The sequence below is a fragment of the Nycticebus coucang genome, chromosome X, assembly GCF_027406575.1.
Source record: "Nycticebus coucang isolate mNycCou1 chromosome X, mNycCou1.pri, whole genome shotgun sequence".
Lineage (NCBI taxonomy): Eukaryota > Metazoa > Chordata > Mammalia > Primates > Lorisidae > Nycticebus > Nycticebus coucang.
In genome coordinates, this window is record NC_069804.1 from 7,853,144 (window position 1) to 7,877,988 (window position 24,845).

The 24,845-nt window shown below is 50.3% G+C and overlaps 3 protein-coding genes across 9 annotated transcripts in view; 1 reads left to right on the forward strand and 2 right to left on the reverse strand.

Annotated features, from left to right (window-relative positions):
- TBL1X (transducin beta like 1 X-linked) overlaps positions 1-15,028 on the forward strand; it is a 220,304-nt gene extending 205,276 nt beyond the window's left edge. For all 6 annotated transcript variants that reach the window (XM_053581002.1, XM_053581006.1, XM_053581001.1 and 3 more), the window contains 5 exons: positions 1,364-1,438; positions 1,728-1,855; positions 5,044-5,209; positions 8,533-8,634; positions 9,937-15,028. In XM_053581002.1, coding sequence (XP_053436977.1) covers positions 1,364-1,438; positions 1,728-1,855; positions 5,044-5,209; positions 8,533-8,634; positions 9,937-9,963 — 498 coding nt within the window. In that variant the 3' untranslated portion in view covers positions 9,964-15,028. The remainder of the gene's footprint in view (positions 1-1,363; positions 1,439-1,727; positions 1,856-5,043; positions 5,210-8,532; positions 8,635-9,936) is intronic.
- On the reverse strand, positions 11,468-13,105 carry LOC128578390 (uncharacterized). 2 transcript variants are annotated; one of them, XM_053581010.1, is made up of 3 exons: positions 12,779-13,105; positions 12,050-12,535; positions 11,468-11,806 (listed from the first exon to the last, which is right to left on the reverse strand). In XM_053581010.1, the coding sequence occupies exons 1-3, from the start codon at positions 13,103-13,105 to the stop codon at positions 11,468-11,470; spliced, it is 1,152 nt and encodes a 383-aa protein (XP_053436985.1). The 2 variants fall into 2 exon arrangements, with proteins under 2 accessions (XP_053436985.1, XP_053436984.1); XM_053581009.1 differs by having other exon boundaries at positions 12,050-12,616.
- A 2,958-nt stretch (positions 15,029-17,986) lies between the features above and the next one.
- GPR143 (G protein-coupled receptor 143) overlaps positions 17,987-24,845 on the reverse strand; it is a 31,772-nt gene continuing 24,913 nt past the window's right edge. The window contains exon 9 of the mRNA XM_053581008.1: positions 17,987-18,556. Coding sequence (XP_053436983.1) covers positions 18,462-18,556 — 95 coding nt within the window. The 3' untranslated portion in view covers positions 17,987-18,461. The remainder of the gene's footprint in view (positions 18,557-24,845) is intronic.

The window sequence follows — 24,845 nt, forward strand, 5'->3', positions numbered from 1 at the left end:
CATCACAGTTACACACACAGACACAGAGGCACACAGGCACGTACACACAGAGACACTCACAGTTATACACAAGAGACACACACACACACACACACACACAGAGGCGCACACACAACACACCCTTCTTCAATTCTCCCTGTGACCTCCCCTGGCTCTGCTGCAGCCTGCTCCTGGGACTCCGGCTTCCTTCCTCCCTGTCCTGGGCCATCTGTCACCTGTGCCGCCTTGTCACTTGCCCATGTCACACCTTCACATCTCAGGGTCCCCAGAAAGCAGCCAGATCAGGTAATTTATCATCTCCAAACCAGACCAGTTAGAAGTGTGAAATGACTTCGAAAATTAATTGTGAGTGTGAAATTAGCTGATTGTTGTGCTGAGACCACAGGCGTCCTGGGCAGATGGGGCCCTGCAGACACCTGACAGGGGAGCCCCTTGATGGAGCCCCTGCCCCTCCATTTCTCCTGGGAGCATCTGCCCCAGCTCGAGACTTTGCCGGAGGGTTTGAGTGTGCGTCTCCTGTGTGTCCCCTTCTCGTGGCTGTTGGGGCAGGATGGACAGTCCCTGGTGGGGATTCAGCCTCCCTGAGAGCGTCCCTGGTGCCCTCACACCTCACCATGTACATTTGTGCACGTGACTTGCACCATCTTCAAATGATTTTCAAAGTCCGTTTTGTTTTTAATTTTCAAAATTCTTTTCCAGTTAAAAAAAATAATGGATGGTGCCTGTGGCTCAAAGGAATAGGGCACTGGCCCCATATTCAGGAGGTGGTGGGTTCAAACCTCACCCCTGGCCAAAAACTGCAAAAAAATAAATAAATAAAAAGTGACTCTAAAAATAATAATAACTACTATTGGTTTTATTTGCTGTGCTTTTATTGTATGTGTGTCTTCTTCATTGGGCTTCCTTTCTGGTAGGGAATTTTTCTTTCTTGGAGAAGCACGAGGTTGCTGGTTTTTATGTAAATGCAAAGTGAGAAAGAGGGAAGTGCACAGCAGGGCTCAGCCCCAGAGGCTGTGGCATCAGCAGTACTCTTCTGCCCCCTGGTGGACACCGGCCACACCTGCAAGGTCTTCATGTCTCTCTCAAACCCTGTGTTCTCCTGCCCCCTGGTGGACGCCGGTGGCACCTGCAAGGCCTTCGTGTCTCAAACCCTGTGTTCTCTTACACCCTGGTGGACACCGGCCACACCTGCAAAGCCTTTATGTCACTCTCAAACCCTGTGTTGTCCTGCCCCCAGGTGGACGCCAGCGGCACCTGCAAGGCCTTCATGTCTCTCTCAAACCCTGTGTTCTCCTGCCCCCTGGTGGACACCGGCCACACCTGCAAGGCCTTCATGTCTCTCAAACCCTGTGTTCTCTTGCAGAATGAGGTCAATGCCATCAAGTGGGATCCTTCTGGAATGTTGCTGGCATCCTGCTCAGATGACATGACATTGAAGGTGACGTGGGCGTCTGCAGGGGCAGGCTCTTTCATCCCCAACAGCCCTGGTGTCTTTGGGTGTTCAATGTTGTCTGCATGTCCCCTTTCTCTGTTGTCCCGGGAGCCCCTACTTCTCAGTCAGGGGTATCACTGAGGTGGCCTAGCCCAGAGCCTCCATCCACTCATGGCTCTGCTCCGCGGGACACCCCATGGGCCACCCACCTACTCCGGGCTCATGAAATGAGCACCACTGGGTCATCCCATAGGAGGAAGGACATGTGTTTATATCGCTGCCCGTGTGTTCCTAGATCTGGAGTATGAAGCAGGACACGTGTGTCCATGACCTTCAGGCTCACAGCAAGGAGATCTACACCATCAAGTGGAGCCCCACGGGGCCAGCCACCAGCAACCCAAACTCCAGCATCATGCTGGCCAGGTGAGGCAGTGCGGCCGCTCAGCCCAGACTCGGTCCTGGCTTGCCACAGCCAAGTTAGCTGCTTGGCCAGGAAAACTAACTGACACACAGAGAGGACAGGAACTCTTTCAAAAGTGCATTGCCAGGGTATTGAAGCCCTTTGAAGCTAAATGAGGTGGTAGCTCACTTTGAAGGGGCCCAGATAGAATTGTCAGGTGACACCTGACTGCAATAAAATGTCACCCAGGCCAGAGTGCCATGGCATCAGCCTAGCTCACAGCAACCTTAAACTCCTCTGTTCATGCAATCCTTCTGCCTAAGTCCCCCAAGTAGCTGGGACTAAATGTGCCCACCAATAGGAAACAATACCCAACTAAGTTTCCTATCTTTAGTGGAGACAGGGTCTGGCTCTTACTTGGGCTGGTCTCAAACTCCTGAGCTCAAAAGATCTATCTACCTCGGCCTCTCAGAGTGCTGGGATTACAGGCATGAGCCACTGTGCTTGGCCAGTAAAGGTCATTTTGGCCATGAGGCTGGTAGGATCAATGTGCTCTCTCCAGCCTTTGAGAACTTGGCTTTAGTGAAGGTTTTTGTTCAGACACCGAAGGGAAGCTGGAAGAGTGCATTCCGGACCTTGGGCTTGCTTTCCTTGGCTTAACCCAGACCTGCCAATACTGAGTATTTTGTGTGGTGATAAAGATTTCCAGGCCATTCCCAGCTCTTCCTGGGTCCCCTACAACACAAGTGTGAGGGCGAGTGCAGGAGCCACTTGGTCACATGCCAGATTAAGAGATGGTGGCACTCAAAGCAGGAGGCTGTGTGGGGGCTGGAAACTGTGATACGGACCCATAGGGTTTTGGTCTACAGAACATGGGTGTTGTCCAGCCTAGAAAGGACAAGACTTGGGAGGAATGTTTGAACAGGAACCGCTGTGCGGTTCAGGATGTTGGGGAGAAGAGCGTGGTGGGTACCATCCTCCTTAGAGAAGGAATCACCACCCACTCAGAGTGTGTGTGGCGGCTGGGTGGGTGGCCATGCCAGGCAGCAGGGAGGATTTTTGTTGTTGACAGTTCCTGGACCCAAAGCTGTCTCTTATAAAACCCGACAAGATTCTCGCATCCATTGAATGTTTGAACAAGGAATAAAGAGCAAAAAAGCCATAATTCTTATATTTCAAGTCATTGTCCTGAAATCCACTTAAGTTGTTGCGATGTGGTACATTTTTTGAAGACTTGGAAGGTACTTTTATGTCATGTGGTACCCCAAAAGAGCATAAATTTTCCTTTTAGCAAGTGTAAAAGAGACATACCAGTGCCTAGTACACAGGTTCTCAACCTGTGGGTCGTGACCCACAGGAACTGTATTAAAGGGTCATGGCATTAGGAAGGTTGAGAACCACTGGCCTAGTGGGTTCCCGCTCAGAGAAAGCCAGGCAGATAACAAGGCCAGGTGCAGTGGCTAAGGCCATTTGCTGGCACTCATAATACCAGCCCTCTGAGAGGCACAGGCAGGAGGATCACTTGAGGCCAGGTGTTGGGGACTAGCCTTATCAACATAGCAAGACTAGATCTCTCGGGCGGCGCCTGTGGCTCAGTCGGTAAGGCGCCAGCCCCATATACCGAGGGTGGCGGGTTCAAACCTGGCCCCGGCCAAACTGCAACCAAAAAATAGCTGGGCGTTGTGGCGGGCATCTGTAGTCCCAGCTACTCGGGAGGCTGAGGCAGGAGAATCGCTTAAGCCCAGGAGTTGGAGGTTGCTCTGAGCTGTGTGAGGCCACGGCACTCTACCGAGGGCCATAAAGTGAGACTCTGTCTCTACAAAAAAAAAAAAAGACTCCATCTCTATAAAAAAAAAATAAAGTTAGCTGGGCATGATAATGGGTGCCTGTAATCCTAGCTACTTGGGAGGCTGAGGCAGGAGGATCACTTGAGCCCAGGAGCTGGAGGCTGCAGTGAGCTATGATTGCACCACTGTACTCCAGCCTGAGTACAGAGAGAGACCTGTCTCAAAAAAATTAATTAAAAATAAATTTTAAAAAGAAAGCTAGATAACAGCTCTGTGATGTGTATTACTCTTTTAAATTTGAAAATAATATCTACAGCTCTTGGCAATGTGATCACATATATGGATGTGATTATATTTTAATTCCTGTAGTGTTAACAAATTTAAATGTTTATTTACTCAGTTTTTTCAAATAAGGCTGAATTAATTTAGTGGATAATAATAGATGTTGGTTCTCTCTTTGTTTTTTTAGACAGAGTCTCACTATGTCACCCTCCGTAAGTGCCACGGCATCACAGCTCACAGCAACCTCAAACTCTTGGGCTCAAGCAATTCTCTTGCCTCAGCCTCCCAAGTAGCTGGGACTACAGGAAACCACCACAATGCCCAGCTATTTTTTTTTTTTGTTTGGCCAGGTCTGCGTTTGAACCCGCCACCTCCGGCATATGGGACCGGCGCCCTACTCCTTGAGCCACAGGCGCCGCCCGCCAGCTATTTTTTTGTTACAGTTGTCTTTGTTGTTTAGCTGGCCTGGGCTGGGTTAAAACCCGCCAGCCTGGGTGTATGGCCGGTGCCATGATCAAGCCACAGGCACCAAGTCATATATTCTATTCCTTCTTCCTTTATTTATTTATTGAGACAGAGTCTTTCTTTGTCGCCCCTAGTAGAGTGCTGTAGCATCATAGCTCACAGCAACCTCAGACTCTTGGGCTCAAGCAATTCTCTTGCCTCAGTCTCCAGAGTAGCAGAAACTACAGCCACCCGCCACAGTGCCCAGCTATTTTTAGAGACAGGGTCTTGCTCTAGCTCAGGCTGGTCTGGAACTCGTGAGCTTAGGTGATCCACCTGCCTTGGCCTCCCAGAGTGCTGGGATTATAGGCGTGAGCCACTGCGCCCGGCCTAGATGTTAACAGTATTTACCATTCCTATCTGTGGAAAACAGAAAAAACTGAATGTATTTCCGTAATAACACCATCTTGGGGGAGGGGGTTGTTGGGATTTTTGGTGGGGGGAATGGTATTTAATGGCTATGCCTTTATTTTCTATCCATCCACTTTGCATTTTAGAATAGAAAAGCCTCACCAGTTTATTCTATTTCAAAACATAAAAGCTCAGAAAGACGAGCCCTCCGAGGCCCACCACACAGCATGGAGAAACCGTCCACCCAGCGCGCTGACATGGCTGTGTCTTCTCTCCTGTCTTCCTAGTGCTTCTTTTGATTCTACGGTCCGGCTATGGGATGTGGAGCGAGGCGTCTGCATCCACACACTGACCAAGCATCAGGAGCCTGTCTACAGCGTAGCTTTCAGCCCTGATGGGAAATACCTGGCCAGTGGCTCCTTCGACAAGTGTGTCCACATCTGGAATACCCAGGTAAGCTGGTGCCTGCAGCTGCCCCAGTAGTCACATTCCCAGGCACCAGGCTCAGACGGTGCTCATGCTGGCGATGGGTCGAGCACACCCCTGTGAGCACTGTCGGCCAGGTGTCATGGGCTGTGGCATCTTCTCCCAAGAGAGACACTTGGTCAGCTTCTGCTATCCACGGGGCTGTCAGCTGTGTGACTCAGAGCCCAAGCTCTGACCTCGTCATCTTGGTAAATGCTCTCCCTTGGAGCACGAGCTACCGTCTTCTGTTTAATTTTCTGAGTCTGGCATGAGACTTTCCACCTGCCTGGTCCTCCTGGCGGGTATGAGCGAGCAGCATCTGGGAAGAGCAGAAGCTTTTACCTTGTCACTGGATATACTGCCCTCTGGACCCCAAGGCTGGAGAGCAGGGCAACGTCCTTCCATCTGTGCTTTCCTGGGTTGAAGCTGGCTCTGCTGCCCTCAACCCACGCTAGCTCCATTTGCTCCTTCATCTCTGCTGAGGAGCAAATCAGGGAATTCCAAGGAACGTGTTTGCTGCTGTCACACCCCTGAGACGTACAGCTGAAAGTGTTTTGTTTTAGTAGCACGGGGTATATCAATGTTGGGTTGAACCTCTTATCAGGGACCAAAAGGAGACAGGATCTACTGTGGGTGCCTCTGGCCACACCTGATGATGGATGAATCCTGAGTAGGAAGAGTGGAAATGTTGGGGACTAGTGCCGTGTCGGATAAGGACTGAGTTGGGCGGTCAGACTTTCATTCTCTTTCTTACGGGATTGACGAATGGGGTGATGGCAAGAGTCACGGAAAATAACCAAGGATCCACTGGTTAGAGCCCAGGATGGCTTACACCCCACTTGATCTGATCCATGGTCTTAAATCCTTTTGACTTTAGTGACATCGAGGTGGATTTGCTTTGTCAAGTTCATGCCCCCTCCGGCAGGAGGAGATTGTCAATGAGCAGTGCACACTGCAAGGGGTCCCCTGAGATCACAGGCTTCCCAGGTTCCCAGGAACTTGCCTCACATGAACCACACGCTCTCAAGGGAGGGAAGGGAATGGTGGACTGTGTAGAAGCAGCCTGACGCCAAGCCCAGTCCCACAGCTCTAGAAGGGCCTCCCAGGAAACGTTCATCTCAGGACTCACGTGCAAAGGTCTCTATTCATGAAATGCTTGCTAGAAATAGCTGCCATAGATGTACTTGTGAAACGACATCGTCAGTAAATGACATGATTGGCTGGGCATGGTAGTGCATGCCTATAAGCCTCGCACTTTGGGAGGCCCAGGAGGCAGAGGATCCCTAGAGCTCACGAATTTGAGACCTGCCTGAGCAACATAGTGAGACTCCACCTCTATGAATAGATTTTTACAATTAGCCAGGTGTGACAGCACACCTGTAGTCCCAGCTACTCAGGAGGCTGAGGCCCAAGAATTTGAGGTCGCTGTGAGCTGTAATTGTGCCACTCCCATTCTAGGCAGGGCAACAGAGTGAGACCCCCATCTTTAAAAGAAAAAGCTATATCAACTAGATGCAGCCTGCATCTGAAACTTGGAGCTGAAAATGTTTTGTTTTAGTAGCGTGTGTTGCTGTCCACTAGTCCAATTAACGACACAGAGGAATGTGTCGGAATGAATTATTTATTAATTCATTCTGCAGACGGAATGAATTATTTATTAATTAAGGGAAGACTGGAGGCTTGCTCAGACCCACAGCGATTGTACATCTTTATTCACTGTATTATATATCCAAACTCGTCAGATAAGAATAAGAATAAAGAACAGAAGCAGGAGGCAGAGCCATCATGAACTCATTGAATCATTTCAACCCTTTTGGATAAACCAACCAAAAAAGAAAATCTTTAAGCTCATTTTAATCCTCTAAATATGAAAATAAAATCCTATTGACTTGGTCCTCTCCCAGTTCACAGAATGCCACCATTAAAGCTGCAGTCCCCACCCCCTGGGCCGTCGACTGGTAGCACAGCAGCAGGTGAGCAGTGGGTGAGCAGTGGGTGAGCGAGTGAAGCTTCATCCGTATTCACAGCTGCTCCCCCTCACTCACATCACTGCCTGAGCTCTGCCTCCCGTCAGATCAGTAATGACCTTAGATTCTCACAGAAGCATCAACCCGACTGTACGCCACTTACGTGAGGGATCTGGATTGCGGCTCCTATGAGAATCCAATGGTCAGTGCTCCAAGTGGAGCTGAAGTGGTGATGCTGGTGCTGGGGTGCGGCTGCAAATACAGATTATCATTAGCAGAGAGGTTTGACTGCACAGAGACCGTAATAAAAAAACTGCTTGCAGACTCATATCAAAACCTTATCAGGGCAGCGCCTATGGCTCAAAGGAATAGGGAGCCAGCCCTATATGCTGGAGGTAGCGAGTTCAAACCCAGCCCCGGCCAAAAACTGCAAAAAAAAAAAAACCACTATCAGTTAGCCAGGCGTTGTGGCGGGCGCCTGTAGTCCCAAGTCCTTGAGGGGCTGAGGCAAGAGAATTGCTGAATCCCAAGAGTTTGAGTCTAACACCACGGCACTCTACCAAGGGGAACATGAGACTCTGTCTCAAAAAAAAAAACCCTACCAGTGAGTGTCCAGTGACTAGTAAGCTGCATCTGGTGGCCAGCTTTATAGCAACAACACAGTTCAGGTGTGACCGTCTCCCATCAGACAGGACCATCTAGTTGCAGGAAAGCAAGCTCAGGGTTCCCACTGATTCTGCGTTATGGTGAGTCATACGATTATTTCACTGTTTATTACAGTGTAATAATAATAGAAGTAAAGGGAATAGTAAAGGTAATGTGCTTACATCACCCCCTCCCCAGTCTGCGGAAAAATTGTCTTTCATGAAACCAGACCCTGATACCAAAAAGGTTGGGGACTGCTGCTTTAAAGAGTGAATTTGAGCCAGGGTTTTGTGAGAACTCCCTGGGCTTGATCTTCAGATTCGTCCTGCCCGTGACTAGTGAAGTTTTGTTCAGTATTTCCAAAGCCTTATCCTTCCTCTCTCTGTTACATCTGTCAACTTAATGCTGGTTTAAAGCAGAAACCAATGTACATTATATATTTGATCTTTCAAACTAATTGTCCAAAAAATAATTTGGGCTTTAACTTCATGACATATCGATACATTTAATCAATATGTTAATTAATTAGTAGTTAATCATTAGATAGCTATTTTCATTGCTAGCAGGATAGGGGGCTGTTTGTCAAAGAAACAGACCAGGTTAGGCAGGTGAGGGGCTCAAGGCCAACTACCTGTGATGGACACAGGGCGGGAGCCAGAGGCACTGTCTCAGTGATGACCGCTTTGCTTTTCTTTGCAGAGTGGAAGTCTCGTCCACAGCTACCGAGGCACCGGCGGCATCTTTGAGGTGTGCTGGAATGCCCGAGGAGACAAAGTGGGGGCCAGTGCGTCCGATGGCTCTGTAAGCAGCACCTCTGGTTTGCTGGGGGGTGGGTGGGGCAGTGACACCATGTGGCTGGTCCTGAGAGGGTTCCCGGAGCGTCTATGGTGTGTGTGTCCTGGAGGACACAGCTTAGCATCTGGCACACAGCCGTCTCTCAGCCAGCCTGTCTTATGGAAGGAAGCTTTGCACTGGATTCCCTCTGGGTTGGCACCACGTCTAGGAATGTCCATTTCCTTGTCCCTTGCAGCAGGTCACTCTAATCAGCAGTTCAATTTGAGGCTCTCAGCACAGGTGATTCTCCCCCTTGGGGGACATTAAACAGTGTCTGGAGGTATTTGGGGGGTGATGAAGACATTCTGAGAAATGCATCATTAGGTGATTTCGTCACTCCTGCAGATCCCGGTGGCCCGGCCTCCTGTACACCCAGGGTGTATGGCGTGACGCACTGCCCTTGGCCCACACCTATAGTACCACTGACTGTAGGCCGTGGTAACACAATGGCGAGTATTCCTGCCACATCCAGACATAGAAAAGGCACAGTAAAGATCCAGCACTGTCATCGAGCGGGCCCACTGCGGTGCTGTCTGTGTGGTGTGTCCTTGATGAAGGGAAACGTTTGCGGCACATGACTGTGCTCTTGGCATTTGTGAGTGGAGCACAGCAACATTGCTCAGCCTCCCACTGAGCCCAGGACAGGGTCCCCACGTGGCAAGGAAACATCCAGCTCTCGATGTCACTGTTGTCGGGATGCAGCAGCTCACTCCTCTCATGCCCAAGTTTGAACTCACAGCCTGGGCCCCCTCTGGCACCAAGACATGGCCTTTCATCTCACAGGCCTCCTGGGTGCCAGTAGGCCTGATTCTACGACCGTGGGGCATCTAGATTTTATTTTTTTCAGTTTTGAGCTGGGGGCTGGGTTTGAACCCGCCACCTTTGGCATATGGGGCCAGCGCCCTACCCCTTTGAGCCACAGGCGCCGCCCCTGGGGCATCCAGATTTTTTATTTGCCCCAGGAGTTTGGGCTGCCCTGACCTCTAAGGCAAACGGCATTCTGGCTGGCCAGCCATGTGTCGGTGTGGCCCCCATTTGTTCCCAGAGCTCCACACTTAGCCTTGCTTTCCATCTGTGTCACCACCATACACATCTGGCCTGGACACCAGCCAAGGGTCACGCCACAGTTGTCAGCACCCTGCGTGACTCCTCCTTATGCTGTTTGCTTGAGTCCTGGGTGCTGGATGCTCAGACACTGGCCTGCCCACCCGGCTCTAAAGGCACCTTCAGTGGGCTCTCAGGTAACAGGTGCTTTGTCCTTCCTTCCAGGTGTGTGTTCTGGATCTGCGGAAGTGACCACAAAATGTCACAGAAAAAAAGAGACAAACGATTCTAAAGGACCAGCAGGGAATGTGTGAGGCTGCAGCACTGTTCAGACACAACTCTTGCCAGCTCCAGAACGGTGCGCACTGACCTGGTTAGTGTGTACTCTGAGACCAGCCCAGCCCTGGCCGCAGGAGGCTGTATTTTTATCACAATCTTCATCAAGAAGTTTATAAAACACAAAAGGCAAACAAGAGCAAAAGCAAAAACACGGTCATATCCAAGGGGGAAAGAATGGTCCCCGCCGAGGACAGTCAGTCCAGGGAACGCGAGGCCACCAGGTGGATGGTGCATGGTTTCCATCCGGAACAGGCTCTGTGATGGCTGAACAGAACAGAGTGGAAAACAATTTTAAAAGCTGTGCCAAAAAAGAGGAAAGAAAAAGAAAAATGCTGTGATAAACCTACCAAAAGGGGAAGAACAAAAAGCCCCACAAACCCCCCTCGCCGTGGCATCACTTTATTTTGTGTTTTGTTTCCCCTAACGATTTGGACACTACAGTGGCTCTGAGAAAGGATCTTCAGAGACCAGTTTGTACCAATGAGATGTGCAACTTCGTCACCCCACAAGGCCGTCTCCTTTCTAGGATCTTTGTTCAGTGGTGTTTCTCTTGGCTGGGATTGTGTCGTCCAGGGCCTGCGGTCTGAGATGGAAACTGGTGTTGGTGTTTGCTCCTTGCCTCCATCGCCCGCCGCCCCCGCCACCTTCCTCCTCTGTCTGGTGAGGTCTGGCTTTCCCTGCACCCTCCATAGGCACAGCCACGTGGACACGATGAGAAGATCTCTGGTGGACAGCTTTCCCCACCTCCACCCTCCCTGCCCCCCCTTTGCGTCCTCCCCCATCCACCCCACCCCCACCCCGTCTCTCTCTCTCTCTCTCTCTCTTTCTCTCTCTGTCCTTTGTCATAGTCACTTCAGATCTGAGGTCTCAAGGGCACTTTTGGTGCATAACAAGTGCTTTATGTAAGAAGGCAGGGCCGGGGAACTTTTTACAGGAGAAAAAAAAATGACTTATAAGAGAAAGAGCCTGGAGTATTTTTGGAAAAAAAAAAAATATTTTTATGTTAAAACAATTTTAAAATCCTAAAATGGCCATCAGACATAGAGAGCTTTGTGTGATTCATATTTTAGAAAGAATTTAAGAAGACACAGGCAGGGTCTGCAGAAACTCTTCCCTTCCTCCTCAGCTTCATGAAAGGTGGTCAAGAAAACACCCATGGAGGTCGCCCCTGGGGGTGATCACGCCTGAGACAGCAGGGGCCTCCAGCAGCCAGTGAGAAGGATCCCAGCTCTGGGGTGGAGGAAGAGCAGTGTGTTTACTGTAGCAGTGACAACGGGAGCATGCTTGGACCACGAGGAAGTGTTTCTGGAACCAGAGGGTACACTGGAGAAGCCCACACCTCAGCTGGATCCACCTGTCACCCACACATTCCCTCAGCAGGGCAGCAGTGGCCACTCCACCAGGAGCATGTGACAGGCTATGCCTTTCCCTCAGCATGGCGGTGATGGCCAGTCCATCGAGAGCATGACAGGGCACCAGGGCCTCTCCAGCAGGAGCCTGCAACAGGCCACACCTTTCCCTCAGCAGGCTGCTCCACCAGGAGCTTTATGGGGTAGCAGTGTCCTCTCCAGCAGGAGCCTGCTACAGGCCACACCTTTCCCTCAGCAGGCTGCTCCACCAGGAGCTTGATGGGGTAGCAGTGTCCTCTCCAGCAGGAGCCTGCTACAGGCCACACCTTTCCCTCAGCAGGCTGCTCCACCAGGAGCTTTATGGGGTAGCAGTGTCCTCTCCAGCAGGAGCCTGCTACAGGCCACACCTTTCCCTCAGCAGGCTGCTCCTCCAGGAGCTTGATGGGGTAGCAGTGTCCTCTCCAGCAGGAGCCTGCTACAGGCTGCACCTTTCCCTCAGCAGGCTGCTCCTCCAGGAGCTTGATGGGGTAGCAGTGTCCTCTCCAGCAGGAGCCTGCTACAGGCCATTTCTTTCCCTCAGCAGGCTGCTCCACCAGGAGCTATATGGGGTAGCAGTGTTCTCTCCAGCAGGAGCCTGCTACAGGCCACACCTTTCCCTCAGCAGGCTGCTCCTCTAGGAGCTTGATGGGGTAGCAGTGTCCTCTCCAGCAGGAGCCTGCTACAGGCTGCACCTTTCCCTCAGCAGGCTGCTCCTCCAGGAGCTTGATGGGGTAGCAGTGTCCTCTCCAGCAGGAGCCTGCTACAGGCTGCACCTTTCCCTCAGCAGGCTGCTCCTCTAGGAGCTTGATGGGGTAGCAGTGTCCTCTCCAGCAGGAGCCTGCTATAGGCTGCACCTTTCCCTCAGCAGGCTGCTCCACCAGGAGCTTTATGGGGTAGCAGTGTCCTCTCCAGCAGGAGCCTGCTACAGGCTGCACCTTTCCCTCAGCAGGCTGCTCCTCTAGGAGCTTGATGGGGTAGCAGTGTCCTCTCCAGCAGGAGCCTGCTACAGGCTGCACCTTTCCCTCAGCAGGCTGCTCCACCAGGAGCTTTATGGGGTAGCAGTGTCCTCTCCAGCAGGAGCCTGCTACAGGCCACACCTTTCCCTCAGCAGGCTGCTCCTCCAGGAGCTTGATGGGGTAGCAGTGTCCTCTCCAGCAGGAGCCTGCTACAGGCTGCACCTTTCCCTCAGCAGGCTGCTCCTCCAGGAGCTTGATGGGGTAGCAGTGTCCTCTCCAGCAGGAGCCTGCTACAGGCCATTTCTTTCCCTCAGCAGGCTGCTCCACCAGGAGCTATATGGGGTAGCAGTGTTCTCTCCAGCAGGAGCCTGCTACAGGCCACACCTTTCCCTCAGCAGGCTGCTCCTCTAGGAGCTTGATGGGGTAGCAGTGTCCTCTCCAGCAGGAGCCTGCTACAGGCTGCACCTTTCCCTCAGCAGGCTGCTCCTCCAGGAGCTTGATGGGGTAGCAGTGTCCTCTCCAGCAGGAGCCTGCTACAGGCTGCACCTTTCCCTCAGCAGGCTGCTCCTCTAGGAGCTTGATGGGGTAGCAGTGTCCTCTCCAGCAGGAGCCTGCTATAGGCTGCACCTTTCCCTCAGCAGGCTGCTCCACCAGGAGTGCACACTCAGCAAGTCCTTCCATGCAGATCCCACATAAAGGGCCCTGGCACATCCCTTGGTGTAATGATGATAAAAGTTAACGTGGAAGGAAGGTTTTTTTCAGTGCTGAACATGAATTACATAGGTAGAAAGTCACTAGAAGTTTCTGCCACCTTTATAATTTCTTTCTCTCACAAAAGACTAGGAGAAAGATTCTTCTTTTTTTTTTTTTTTAAATAATGAATCTTTTTACTGTTTTTAAAAAAGTAAACAAAGCTTTGTGTTCCTAGAAGAGCTTCCTTTCATTGGTCATGCGACCGTTGTACTCCCATTGTCATGAGCCGACGCTGACTTATTTTTTTGGATTAGCAACTGGGGCACGGTCTGAGGACTGGGCGTCCTCTCTCGCGGGCTTTCCTGTGGGCAGAGGAGGACCTGGGGAGGTTGGCCAGGCCCTTGAGGGCTGCCGAGTCAGACAGTGGGAAGGGTTCAGTCCGGTATGTGTTCTAGCAGCAATACAGGGTGTTATCACAGGGTGGTGTCCATCCATAGAGCTGAAAAACAGCCTTCAGGGAGGGACCAGGACTAGGAATGTGCTGGGACCAGCCACAAAAGCCAGGTTGCGTTAATCATTCTCAATTAATTCACTCTCCTGCACTTGGTTATGTGAATTCTTCAAACCCTCACGACCAAAAGACTGCTCTGTTTCCGAGATGAGTATTTTATTCAGGCTCTGTTCCCTAAACACTTAGCAAAGAAGGCCAAAGTTGGGTGGCGTCACCATGCCCATCTTTGAAGATCGTCCCCAGACGAGTTGACAGCTTCCTGCCCTGAGGACTCATTCGGTTAGGGGGGCCGTCTGTGGGGGCCCAGATGAAGACCATCTTTACTGCCCCACTCATAAAAATGCACTCATCTCTACAGAGTGTCAGCCATCAAATGTTAACCCCCATCGTTGGGCTGCGGCTTGCATTTCACAAACCAGAATGCCATACGATGGTGCTGGTCAGATGTACCGTGAGGAATTCGTTAGATCATCTTCACATAAGTGTCAGTAGCCAGGGTCTCTCCAGAGTGTTGGCTATAGTCTTTTGTATGTGAACCTCATCGTAATCGTCAGGTTGGAGCCCGGGGCTGTGTGACTTTGGACTCAGGCTCCATGCCTGTGCCTGTGAGGAACCCTTGGACGAATGGAGACTGTCTGCATCCCGGCTTCCCACCTGCCGCTGGCTGAGAGGGCTGCCCAGCATGAGGACGTGGCCAGCGCCCTCCTTCATCCTTCTGCTGCCGGAAAGTTGGCGGGTTCATCTTTGTCATCATGGGGGTGGCCTTGATGTTGGAATGTTTTTGTCCGACATTTACAGCTCTTAAAAAATGATGAGGAAAGTGTGTTAGTGACCAAACGTAACCTTGAGAGCAGACAGCACAAGGGTCCCTTCTGAGGTCTTTCGTTGGGTGTGCAGTGGCTGACACCTGGGAAACGGATGCTGCCCACGGGGGACCAAATGGGCCGGATGCGACAGGGCTCAACCCTCTTAACCCACAGCACTGTAGGACTGGACTTGTTTCGTCTTTTTAAAACTAGATCATGGAGCCAAGTCAAGTGCACTTTGTCAACGTAAGGGTCTGCTTTGTTCCTTATTATTTTCCTCTCTTCTAACCTTTTGTTTCACTTTTTCTTTTTTTAATTGTGTTTCTTGTCCGATGCAGAAATGTTCTTTCCACCACTCACTGAAGTTTTGAATTCTGGCTTCTGAGGTTTTTATTGTCTGTGTCAGACGTACAGCCAGACGTGGTTCTCCATCAGCATTTTCCAGATTCTGTTCAAACGACATCCACCCCTGTTCCATTCTCTTCGCCACCCATGCTCACCCTCACGCTCTTTGGAAAAAAAAAAAAAAAATCACCTGTGTGTCGTAGCTCATTTGTTTCAAGAGAGAATCAACAGATCATATTCAGTGTCTTGAATAAATTGCTCTATTTTGATATTAGAGAATTTGGTGGGTGTGCTTCCTTCCTGGTGCCCAGGAACCCTGGGGCATGCTGCCCCCGTGGTGGGAGGCAGAGCGCAGGGTCCCTGCACACGAGGGTCTGAGTGCCTGCTACCACCCCTGCACAGCACGGCGAGGTGGCTGGCACAGCACGGCGAGGTGGCTGGCACAGCACCATGTGCAGGGAGCTTGCTTCTTAGTGGGTCTCGTTACTTTATTTCAGGCTGGCTATTTTCAAAAAGGCCACACAAATGAATTTTCTCTTGTCAGCAGTTTGGTTCATTGGGAGTTTCAATTCAAGGACTAGCCCTGAGTAAATCTGATGAGCTTTCCAGTTACAGGAGGGGATGACTTCTGACCTTTACTTCTGCACAATGCAGGCTGACGTGTAGCAATCACGGACCGATGTTTTCTCTGTGCCACACTCTGATTTATGTTTTCATTTATGTCACTTTAATTAATTGGCGGATATTATATAATGCAATTAGTTAATGGACGTTGCAATCCTTATTCTATGAAGGAGACAATAGATTCAGAGACCCAAGGAGATGGGTTTACTCTGAGAGTAGTGGTTCTCAACCTATGGGTCGTGGCCCCTTTTTAACAATGAAAGTACATTGCGTAATTAGGAAGGTTGAGAACCACTGCTCTTAGAGTCTAAGAAAGTCCTCACCATGAAGGTGAGTCATGGAAACCGTTGTTTCCCTCACGCTGCTGTAGACAAAGACTTTGGGGCTCCGTCTGGGTCAAGGCTGCTGTGGATAATTGCCTGGGAAATATCCAAATGCCTGTGGCCTTCCCAGATGACTCAGGCTGTTGAAAAGGTCACATCCCAGATTCCTTGAATTGGCAAGTTTAGACTAAATGTAGCCAGAGCAGTGGCTCACACACCTGTAACCCCAGCACTTTGGGAGGCCAAGGCAGGAGGATCGCTTGAGGCCAAGAGTTTGAGACTAGCTAGGGCAACATAGAAAGACCCCATCTCTACAAAATTAAAAAGTTAGCCGGGCATGGTGGTGGTTAATTGTTTCTTGTCCGATGCAGAAATGTTTCCACCATTCACTGAAGTTTTGAATTCTGGCTTCTGTGGTTTTTATTGTCTGTGTCAGGCGTCCAGCCAGACGTGGTTCTCCATCTCAGCATTAAGTCCCAGCTACTTGGGAGTCTAAAGCAGGAAATCACTTGAGCTGAGGCATTCGAGGCTATAGTGAGCTAAGAGCCATCTCAACATGGGCAACAGAATGAGACCTGTTAAAAGAAAAATTTTTTTCTTTAAAAGACTAAACGTTAAATGAGCAATTGTCACCTTCGGGGCAGAGGTCGGGGGGAGGAGCCTTCAGTGGACCCTTTCACTGCAGTGATTCTAAAAATGTTTTCCTTGTTCATCGAGGCTCCCACTTTTATTTATGTGGGGAATCTAACTTTCAATTCACTGAACAGAGAGCTCATTTTCTTTTTTAATTGCCCCCATCTTGGTGCTGTTTCAGAAGGATTTGAGAATGTCCTCGGTGTTGTCGGCATCTATGGGCAGGAGCGGGCAGTCACTTTGTAGACTGAATTATGGGGGCGGGGGGTCACACATTTACAGGGACATTTTTTTCCAGTGTGGGAGCTTTGTCTCAGCACTGTCTGATCCACAGCAAGGTAAGCAAGGCCAGGAGACAGCCTTCCTCCTGGGTAGTAGGAGGGAAAAGTTATTTTGAGCACCCGCCCTCAGGAATTGAGTGCTCCACAGGATGGGGCCTTCCGTGAGGATGCACATTATCCTCCAGCAAGCGCAGGCACAGGGCCGGTGTGTGTTCTGCCCAGGAACCCAGCTGCAGAGGAGGGCACTCTGTTAATCTGAAAGGCTGCTAGAAAGGTTCCTATGGTGTCACTGGTAACCAGACTGGGTGCAGACTTGGCCAGCAAGTGAACATCAAGGGGAAACTCAGGAGGGGGCAGCTTCACCTTCCCTCCCGGCCCCACCTCTGCCTGGGTGTCCTGTGCCCAGCCTCCCAGCTGTAAGTCCCCGTGCTCTCTCCCCTCTTCAGGAGCCTTCCTACTGCTGGTATCCTTCACTCCGTCCTCATCACCCTCCCTCGAGCAGCACATGCCCCTGTGCACGGCCATGGCAGCCTCACAAGGAGCTCGCTGAGAACCAGAGCTGGCTGTCAGCCTCTCCTTCGCTTTTTTGCTCCATCACTGCTCCCTCACTCCCTTGGATGACTAGATCTGCAACATCTCATGGTCATTCTGTCTGTCCCTGGTGCCGAGGCCTGGCCCGGGACCCAGCAAGCAGCCACACAAGGTGTCCACTCAGCCTCGGTCTAAGCTGCTGGGCACAGGCATCAGATCTTGGGGTTTTTTTTTTTTTTTTTTGAGACAGTCTCACTTTGTTGCCCTTCGTCACGGCACTCTGAGTGTTTGACATAGTGAGACTCTGTCTCAAAAAAAAAAAAAATTTGGTTGATTGTCCAGAGGGTCCCAGAATGATAACATCTGCTTATGAGGAGAGTGTTTAGTGAAAGTTAGCCCAAGCTTGGCAGAAAACACCCAGGAAAGTTTCAGCAGAGGGTCCTTCACTGCAGAGCTCCAGCTCATCCCTCTAATCAAACAAGGGCAAGTTTGCCAGAGTTTCAATGGTAAATTATCAGCCGCCCACCTCACGGTCCTACTTGGATGCCTTTTGAATTATTTTTGTTTCCTGATCTCAAAAATTCTGTAAAAGATGCCCTTTTTTCTTCAGTTAATTATGTAAAGACTACATTGATGGGGTTAAATTCCCAGGACCCTCAATTTTGACCACATGGCTGATACCACTGCTTATAGAAGTGTCCTAACCTTGATGGAGCTTGTGCTGAAAAGTAAAGTTTATACGTTTTTTTATTCTGTCTTTAAATCCCACTTTCCCATGAACTTTTCATACCATCACATATCTGAAGTGATGGAAAGATGGAGACCCAGGCAACGATCTGAGCACAGTCAGTCCCAAGCTTAGATTGTGTCACTGCTGTGCGCAGCACAGGGCCCATTCATGTGCCGGAAACCACCTGTGAATTTTGAAGTGTTTGGACAAAATCGGAGTGAGGCCGGAGCTCAGTCACAATTCCTTTATTTAGGAACTTTCCCAAGTATTCAGGTCTAGCACTGACACCACAGCCAGGCCCAGGGAGATTCCTACTGGCAGCCATGGGTCTAGAGAAGCTGCTGGTGGCCTGTGAGGAATTCTTCCCTGCCCATGTGTGTGCTGGGGGGCCACTTCCCATCATACGCTCCAGTCTCCCTCCCAGAGCTGCAGGGACCCCGAGGAAGCAGCTCCTGTGTGGTGACGAGACCGAGGCTGGGGATGGAGTGGGGCGTGGGTGCCACACCTGGTGGTGGGGCGAGGGGAGAAACAGCTCTGGAGAACAGAAGGTGGAGTCTCAGGAAGATGGCTCTGGACCCCACAGTGTTGCTTCACAGGTCTCCATGGGTTTGGGGTGCAGAGCCGACCTCACTGTTGATGTGGGGCCCACTTGTAGTGTGGATTTCAATTGTGCTGGTGTCAGAACCTGAGGATGAAAAGAGACAAGACAGTGATGAAGGTTTGTCATCAGCTTCAGGGAACGTCCTCGGCACGGAACCGCTCCCTGGTGTTGCCCCTGCCAACGTCCCAGCGGCCATCTCTTCTGTGGGAGAAGAAGGAAGCTACATTATCCTTCCATCTACATTTTATTCAGTCATTTTGGAAGATGACACTGATCCTACAGGAGTGTCTAGGACAAGTGAAGTAGGATGGCCCTGTAGACGGTGCAGGGAACTGCGGCTTCTGACATGGGGACACCTGCTGCAGCTTAGAACAGAGGACGAGTGCTCTTGGGACCTTCCACGGGGGCGACACACTACTGAGGACCCTGTGGCTGCCTACAGTCAACACCAGATGTGACCAGCAGGAGACAGACGGCCCTCCTAAAACCAGCCACCTCCATGTTGTCTTCTCAAGAATGGTGCCACAGGCCCGTGGTGCAGAGAGCTCCTCCCGCCAACACCTAACTGTTCCCCACGGTTGCCCACCCGTCTCTCAAGCTCCAATCACATACCCCATAGCACATGCCTGATCAGGGTTCCCCAGAGTGAGATTCTTTGTTCTGATCATGAACTGGGACGCTGGATGTGACAAGAAAGTGGCAAAAGCTCTGTTTTTTTAATACCAGCATGTGTACGTCCACATCTGCCCAGCGTCACCCCACATCCCTTCAACAGTAATCACTGCAGACGTTTTCTCAGGCCCGGGTGTCAAGAGAATTTGCTTCCATGCGCTGTGTTTTCTTGCAGGTGATTACGAATCTTACAACTGATGATATTTTCTCTTTATTACCCATCCAGGAAGCTCAAGGCCAAACTAGTAGCTAATTTTCAGTAACTATGGGAGGCTAGTCCTACTATCCTTTTGATTTTGTTGTCATTCTCCTGTGGTCATGTTTGCTTTCTCTAATAATGAGGTTTTTGGGTTTGGGGGGTGTTTTTGAGACAGTCTCATTGTGTCACCCTGGGTAGAGTGCCCTGGCATGATAGTTCACAGCAACTTCAAACACCTGAACTCAAGGGATCCAGTTGCCTCAGCTTCCCGAGTAGCTGGGACTGCAGGCGCCCTCCACAATGCCAGGCATTTTAGAGACAGGGTCTCGCTCTTGCTCAGGCTGGTCTCGAACTTGTGAGCTCAGGCACTCCACGTGCCTCGGCCTCCCAGATTGCTGGGATTAACAGGCGTGAGCCACCACACCCGGCCGCCTGCACAGCTCTTTCTCTCCCTGTAAGGCTCTTGTGTAGATTTCCTCACAGATCTTATGCTGCATTCTGGTCTCAGGTCAAGGGTCACCTCATCTTCAGGGAGACTGCTGCGAGCCCCCTCTAAAACCAGTCTCCCACTGGCTGCCACCCTGGTATCCTTCCAGCCTGTCACTAGCCAGACGGAGTCGTGTGCAATTATTTGTGTTTTTCATTCTCTGTCCCTGACACTAGGACAGACGGTCTCAGTGGACAGGGAACTTGTCTAATTGCCAGCAGAACATCACTAGTGCCTCAGTGGCTAGCACGTGGAAGGCGCTCACCAAGCACATCCAGGGGACAAGGACGGTCCACTTGAGACCAGGATGCTATCCAGAGGCAGCACTTGCTGCCGAGAGCCCTCGTGAAAGCTGTCAGGCATGAATGGGGCAGAGGGAGCCCAGAGAGTCATGCAGGGTGGGAAGACACCTGAGGGGCCAACAGCGCGCTGCCGCGACATGGAAGAGGGGGGTGATACACTGTGGCAACAGGACAGTGTTCCTGGAAAGACATCGGGAATCCCAGGCTGCAGACAAGAGGTGGCAACATCTGATGTCACGGAGAGGACGCACGTGAGGCTGTTCTGTCCCCCAACAAACACATGTGCGCTAGAGGGCACAGGTGCTCACATATACTTTGGCCAGCAGGGACAGCATGAGTCACTCCCATCTCCCTCCCAGAGCTGCATCCAGACGGGTCTGGGAGAATCTCAGGTCTGGGTGAGTCAGGCCAAGTGTGCGAGCTCCTGCCGGAGGGGCTGGTGACATATCACAAAGACTCGATTCTAACAGGGTCACCCACTGCTCATCTGGACATCCGGGACTCATGGGAACTCGGCTGATTTATGTGGTGGTTTTCAACAAGACTCCAGGGTGGGCCGTCACACAGCTACTCATGATCAAGGCCTAGACTGAGGACACTCCCCTGTGACCTCACCCTTTGGGATGTGCCCTGGGTCCTGTTGTTTGAAGAGTTTCTGGCCCTGTCATCTTCCCCCTGGGGCACCATGAAAGAGATATTTACACAGGACTTTCCTGAAACAAACCTTGCTGGGAGGAAGACCTGAGCCCTGCCAGGTAAGATGGGCCCCTGCAGCAGGGCTTCCCCAGAAGCCCAAGTGCCTTGGGCTTCTCTAGGGGTCTTGGAGGTCTCAGTGCAGAGAAAAAGTGCTAAGGACCTGACAGGACAAGTCATCAGGGCTGTTGGGGGACACCAACTCCTTCCCTACTGACCGGGTGTCCCTGCAGGGACCTTCTGGTGCCCGGGGCGACCCCCTGCCCAAGCAAGTTCTTGGGATTCTCACAGCCCCTTAGCAGATCTGAGACTTGAATGCTGAGTCACACACTGCATTAGGAACTTTCAATCTGCAATAAGACACGGTGGTCCTGAGAGATTGTGATATCGTTAGAGCTGCTTTCCTGTGTCCAGGCACACACATACTCCCTCTGGTTGGGGCTAACCATTTAGCACATGCTCAGCAAGCATTCCTTTTGTGTGGCAGCCCACATCAGATAGTTAACAATTCAGACGGCTAAGCGTGAGCCACCTGGCCTTGCAGCAAAATCTAAAGCAGAACAAGCTGAGCTTCGTTTGGACAGTTCACACAGGGAGAAGCCTCACTTAGCCTAAGCCCAAGTTTTCTGGTACCCACTTAAGTGGTAACCATCAGGTTAGTCACCAAAAAGTTCTGGTAGAGGGTTTTCTTTGACTTTATGCACAGAAATAGCTTCATACGCACATTTAACTTACCCCAATTCAGCTCTGTTTAGGGAGAGGGATAGGTGAGGATTTAGTCCCAGGGACTCACAATTGGCCTGTGCCCAAGGCCAGGAGGGAGGCAGATTAGGAAACATTTCTGCAGGTTGGTAAAGCTCTGGTAAGAAAATTTGAATGACATTCAGAGCTTCTCCCAGTACTGACAGGGAAAAAAAGTGAATTCCCAGGTGACAGGCAAGTAGCCCCAGAGAAATACAAGGGAAGAGTTAAAAGGAATCCTAAAATTGTCCCCAGACAGTACAACAGTGATGACAGCTTAAAGTCCGATGTGGAAATCTTCGTAAACTGTGCTAAAATGTCCTGGGCAGCAAAACAGTTAAATGATTTAATTTCTGAATAAAAGTCCCCCTAATTCTTACTAGATTAATATATGCAAATTCCTGCAGAGAGTTACCATACTAACTGGTGATGACTGCATGTTATAGACATTTCAAGATATTCCAAGGATGACTAGACATAAACTTAAGACCCTAACTGTCACCTCAGCAGCACCTCCACTTTATACTTAAAAAAATGTTTTGTTTTGTTTTTTTTTTTGTTTTTTTTTGCAGTTTCTGGCCTGGGCTGGGTTTAAACCCACCACCTCCAGCATATAGGACTGGCGCCCTACCCCTTTGAGCCACAGGCACCGCCCTAAAAAAATGTTTTTTAGAGGCAGAGACAGGGTCTCACTGTACTGCTCAGGCAGGAGTGCAGTGCAACAATCATAGTTTGGCCTCCAGTTTCTGGTCTCAAGTAATCCTCCTACCTCAGCCTCCTGAGTGGCTGGGATTACAGGGTCAAGCCACCATGCTTGGCCACTTTATACTCGTACATTAGCAGGAGATGTTTTCTTGTTAATTTTGCAAACTTACTCTGTTTCAAGCAGTCCTTAAAAAGTCTGACCCAACAGATGTTAGCTAACAATGTGTCACTATGCATTCTAAACTGACAGCTGTCATTTTTACAGAAATCCCTTTTTTAAAAAATTTTATTTATTTATTTTGTTATTGTTGTTGCAGTTGTCATTGTGGTTTTTAGCTGGCCCGGGCTGGGTTCAAACCCACCAACTTCAGTGTATGTGGTTGGCACCGTAACCACTGTGCTACAGGCACCGAGCCCAGAAATCCTTTCTATACTCAGAAATATCAATTATAGTTCTTGTTTTTCTCAAAAGGCTTTTCTTATATGCTTTTTTCCCCTCCAATATTTTCTTAAACTGGTATTTCCATTGATTATCCTATTTTTAGAATAGAATATGATTTTCTTTTTTTGAAATAGAGTCTCACTCTGTTGCCCAAGCTAGAGTGCTGTGACACCCTAGCTCACAGCAACCTCAAACTCCTGAGTTCAAGTGAGCCTCCTGCCTCAGCGTCCTGAGTAGCTGGGACTACAGGTGCCCGCCATGACACCTGGCTAATTTTTCTATTTTTAGTAAAATGGAGTCTCACTGTTACTCAGGCTGGTCTCGACTCCTGAACTCTAGGCATCCTTCAACCTCAGCATCCCATACTGCTGGGATTATGGGCATAAGCCACTGCACCTGGCCTAGATAAAATCATTTTTAAAATGTTTCTTCTTTTTTTTTTAATTTTTAGAATGTTTAAAAAAAAATTTCTCCAACAGACTATGCAATCCTTTCAGGCAAGGTTCACAATCTCCAGCAGCCACACGCCTCATAGCCTTCTGGGGTTTGGGGCAGTCACCAGTAGTTATTAAAGAAACAGAGCGTCCTTGGGCGGCGCCTGTGGCTCAGTGAGTAGGGCGCCGGCCCCACATGCCGAGGGTGGCGGGTTCAAACCCAGCCCCGGCCAAACTGCAACAAAAAAATAGCCGGGCGTTGTGGCGGGCGCCTGTAGTCCCAGCTGCTCGGGAGGCTGAGGCAGGAGAATCGCGTAAGCACAAGAGTTAGAGGTTGCTGTGAGCCATGTAACGCCACGGCACTCTACCCGAGGGCAGTACAGTGAGACTCTGTCTCTACAAAAAAAAAAAAAAAAAGAAACAGAGCGTCCATCTGTATGACCGAACGGTATTCAGCCATAAAAAGGACAATATTCTGATCATGCTACAACATGGGTGGATCTTGATCCTAAATAAAAGAAGCCAGATACAAAAGGACAAATATTATACAATGCCACTTACATGAAAAACCCAGGAGAAGCAGATCTACAGAGACAGAACGCAGATTCATGGCTGCAGGGAGCGGGGAGAAGCAGAGGGGTTCAGCGGTGTTCTGGATGGACACAGCAGCAAACACACTAAAAACCAGGGCTGAAGTAGGATAGTGCCTGTGGCTCAAGGGAGTAGGGCGCCGGCCCCATACGCTGGAGGTGGCAGGTTCAAACACAGGCCCGGCCAAAAAAAAAACAGCAAAAAAGAAAAAAAAAAAAAAACCACTGAAGCACCCACTTTATAAGGGTCAATTTTATGGTATGTGAATTTTTTTTTTCTTCGAGACAGAGTCTCATAATGTCACCCTCGGTAGAGAACCACAGCATACAGCTCTCAGCAACCTTAAGCTCTTGGACTTAAGTGATTCTCTTGCCTCAGCCTCCCAAGTAGCTGGGACTACAGGCACCTGCCACAATGCCCAGCTATTTTTTTGTTGCAGTTGGTTAGCTGGCTGGGCCTGGTTCGAACCAGCCACCCTTGGTGGATGTGGCTGGCACCGTAACCACTGTGCTATGGGCGCTAAGCCTGGTATGTGAATTTTACGTCAACTTTTTTAAAACGCAAAGGAAAGACGAGCAAGCAGCATGTGACTAGGGCTGGGCTGCTAACTGGCGGCTCTCTGCAGCTCTCTGACCTCCCGTAAGGAAGGAAAACACCCCGGGCAAGGGCCAGTGTGGCCAGTTAGCTGTGTCACTGGTCAAACTCACAGACATTTAAGACATTTCCTTCTCTCATTTTCTAGAGCAAAAACTGACTAAATGGAGTCCGGTTTTCACAGGCAAACTCTTGCCCTACCTGACAACAACACTGCCGTGAGCTGTCACACAATGTGAACCCTTGCCCAGTGCATGCAGTAGGTAGGCGGGGCTTCCCAAAGAGGATGGGAGCCACTATCCACTGCAGCCACCAGGATTGGCTGCCCTATTTTTCTACTGGATCTTTATTTGCTTTTAAACCTCAGCAGAGCAGAAACCTGTGGAGGAGAGAGTGGACTGGGGGGGTGCTGACTGGGTTGCTCCTCTGTGGGAGTTGGGGTGGGGAGGAGGGTGAGGATCTGGAGGGCTTTTATTGTTATTTCTAGCCTTTTATTTGACTGTCAAAGACCAG

Bases quoted from the DNA above. Each gene is read 5' to 3' on its own strand.
- LOC128578390 (XM_053581009.1), bottom strand. From the start codon at position 13,105: ATGTGCCAGGGCCCTTTATGTGGGATCTGCATGGAAGGACTTGCTGAG. The intron at 12,617-12,778 runs GTGTGGCCTGTA...GCTGAGGGAAAG, and splicing joins AGCAGCCTGCTGAGGGAAAG to GTGCAGCCTGTAGCAGGCTC. The intron at 11,807-12,049 runs GTGTGGCCTGTA...GCTGAGGGAAAG, and splicing joins AGCAGCCTGCTGAGGGAAAG to GTGTGGCCTGTAGCAGGCTC.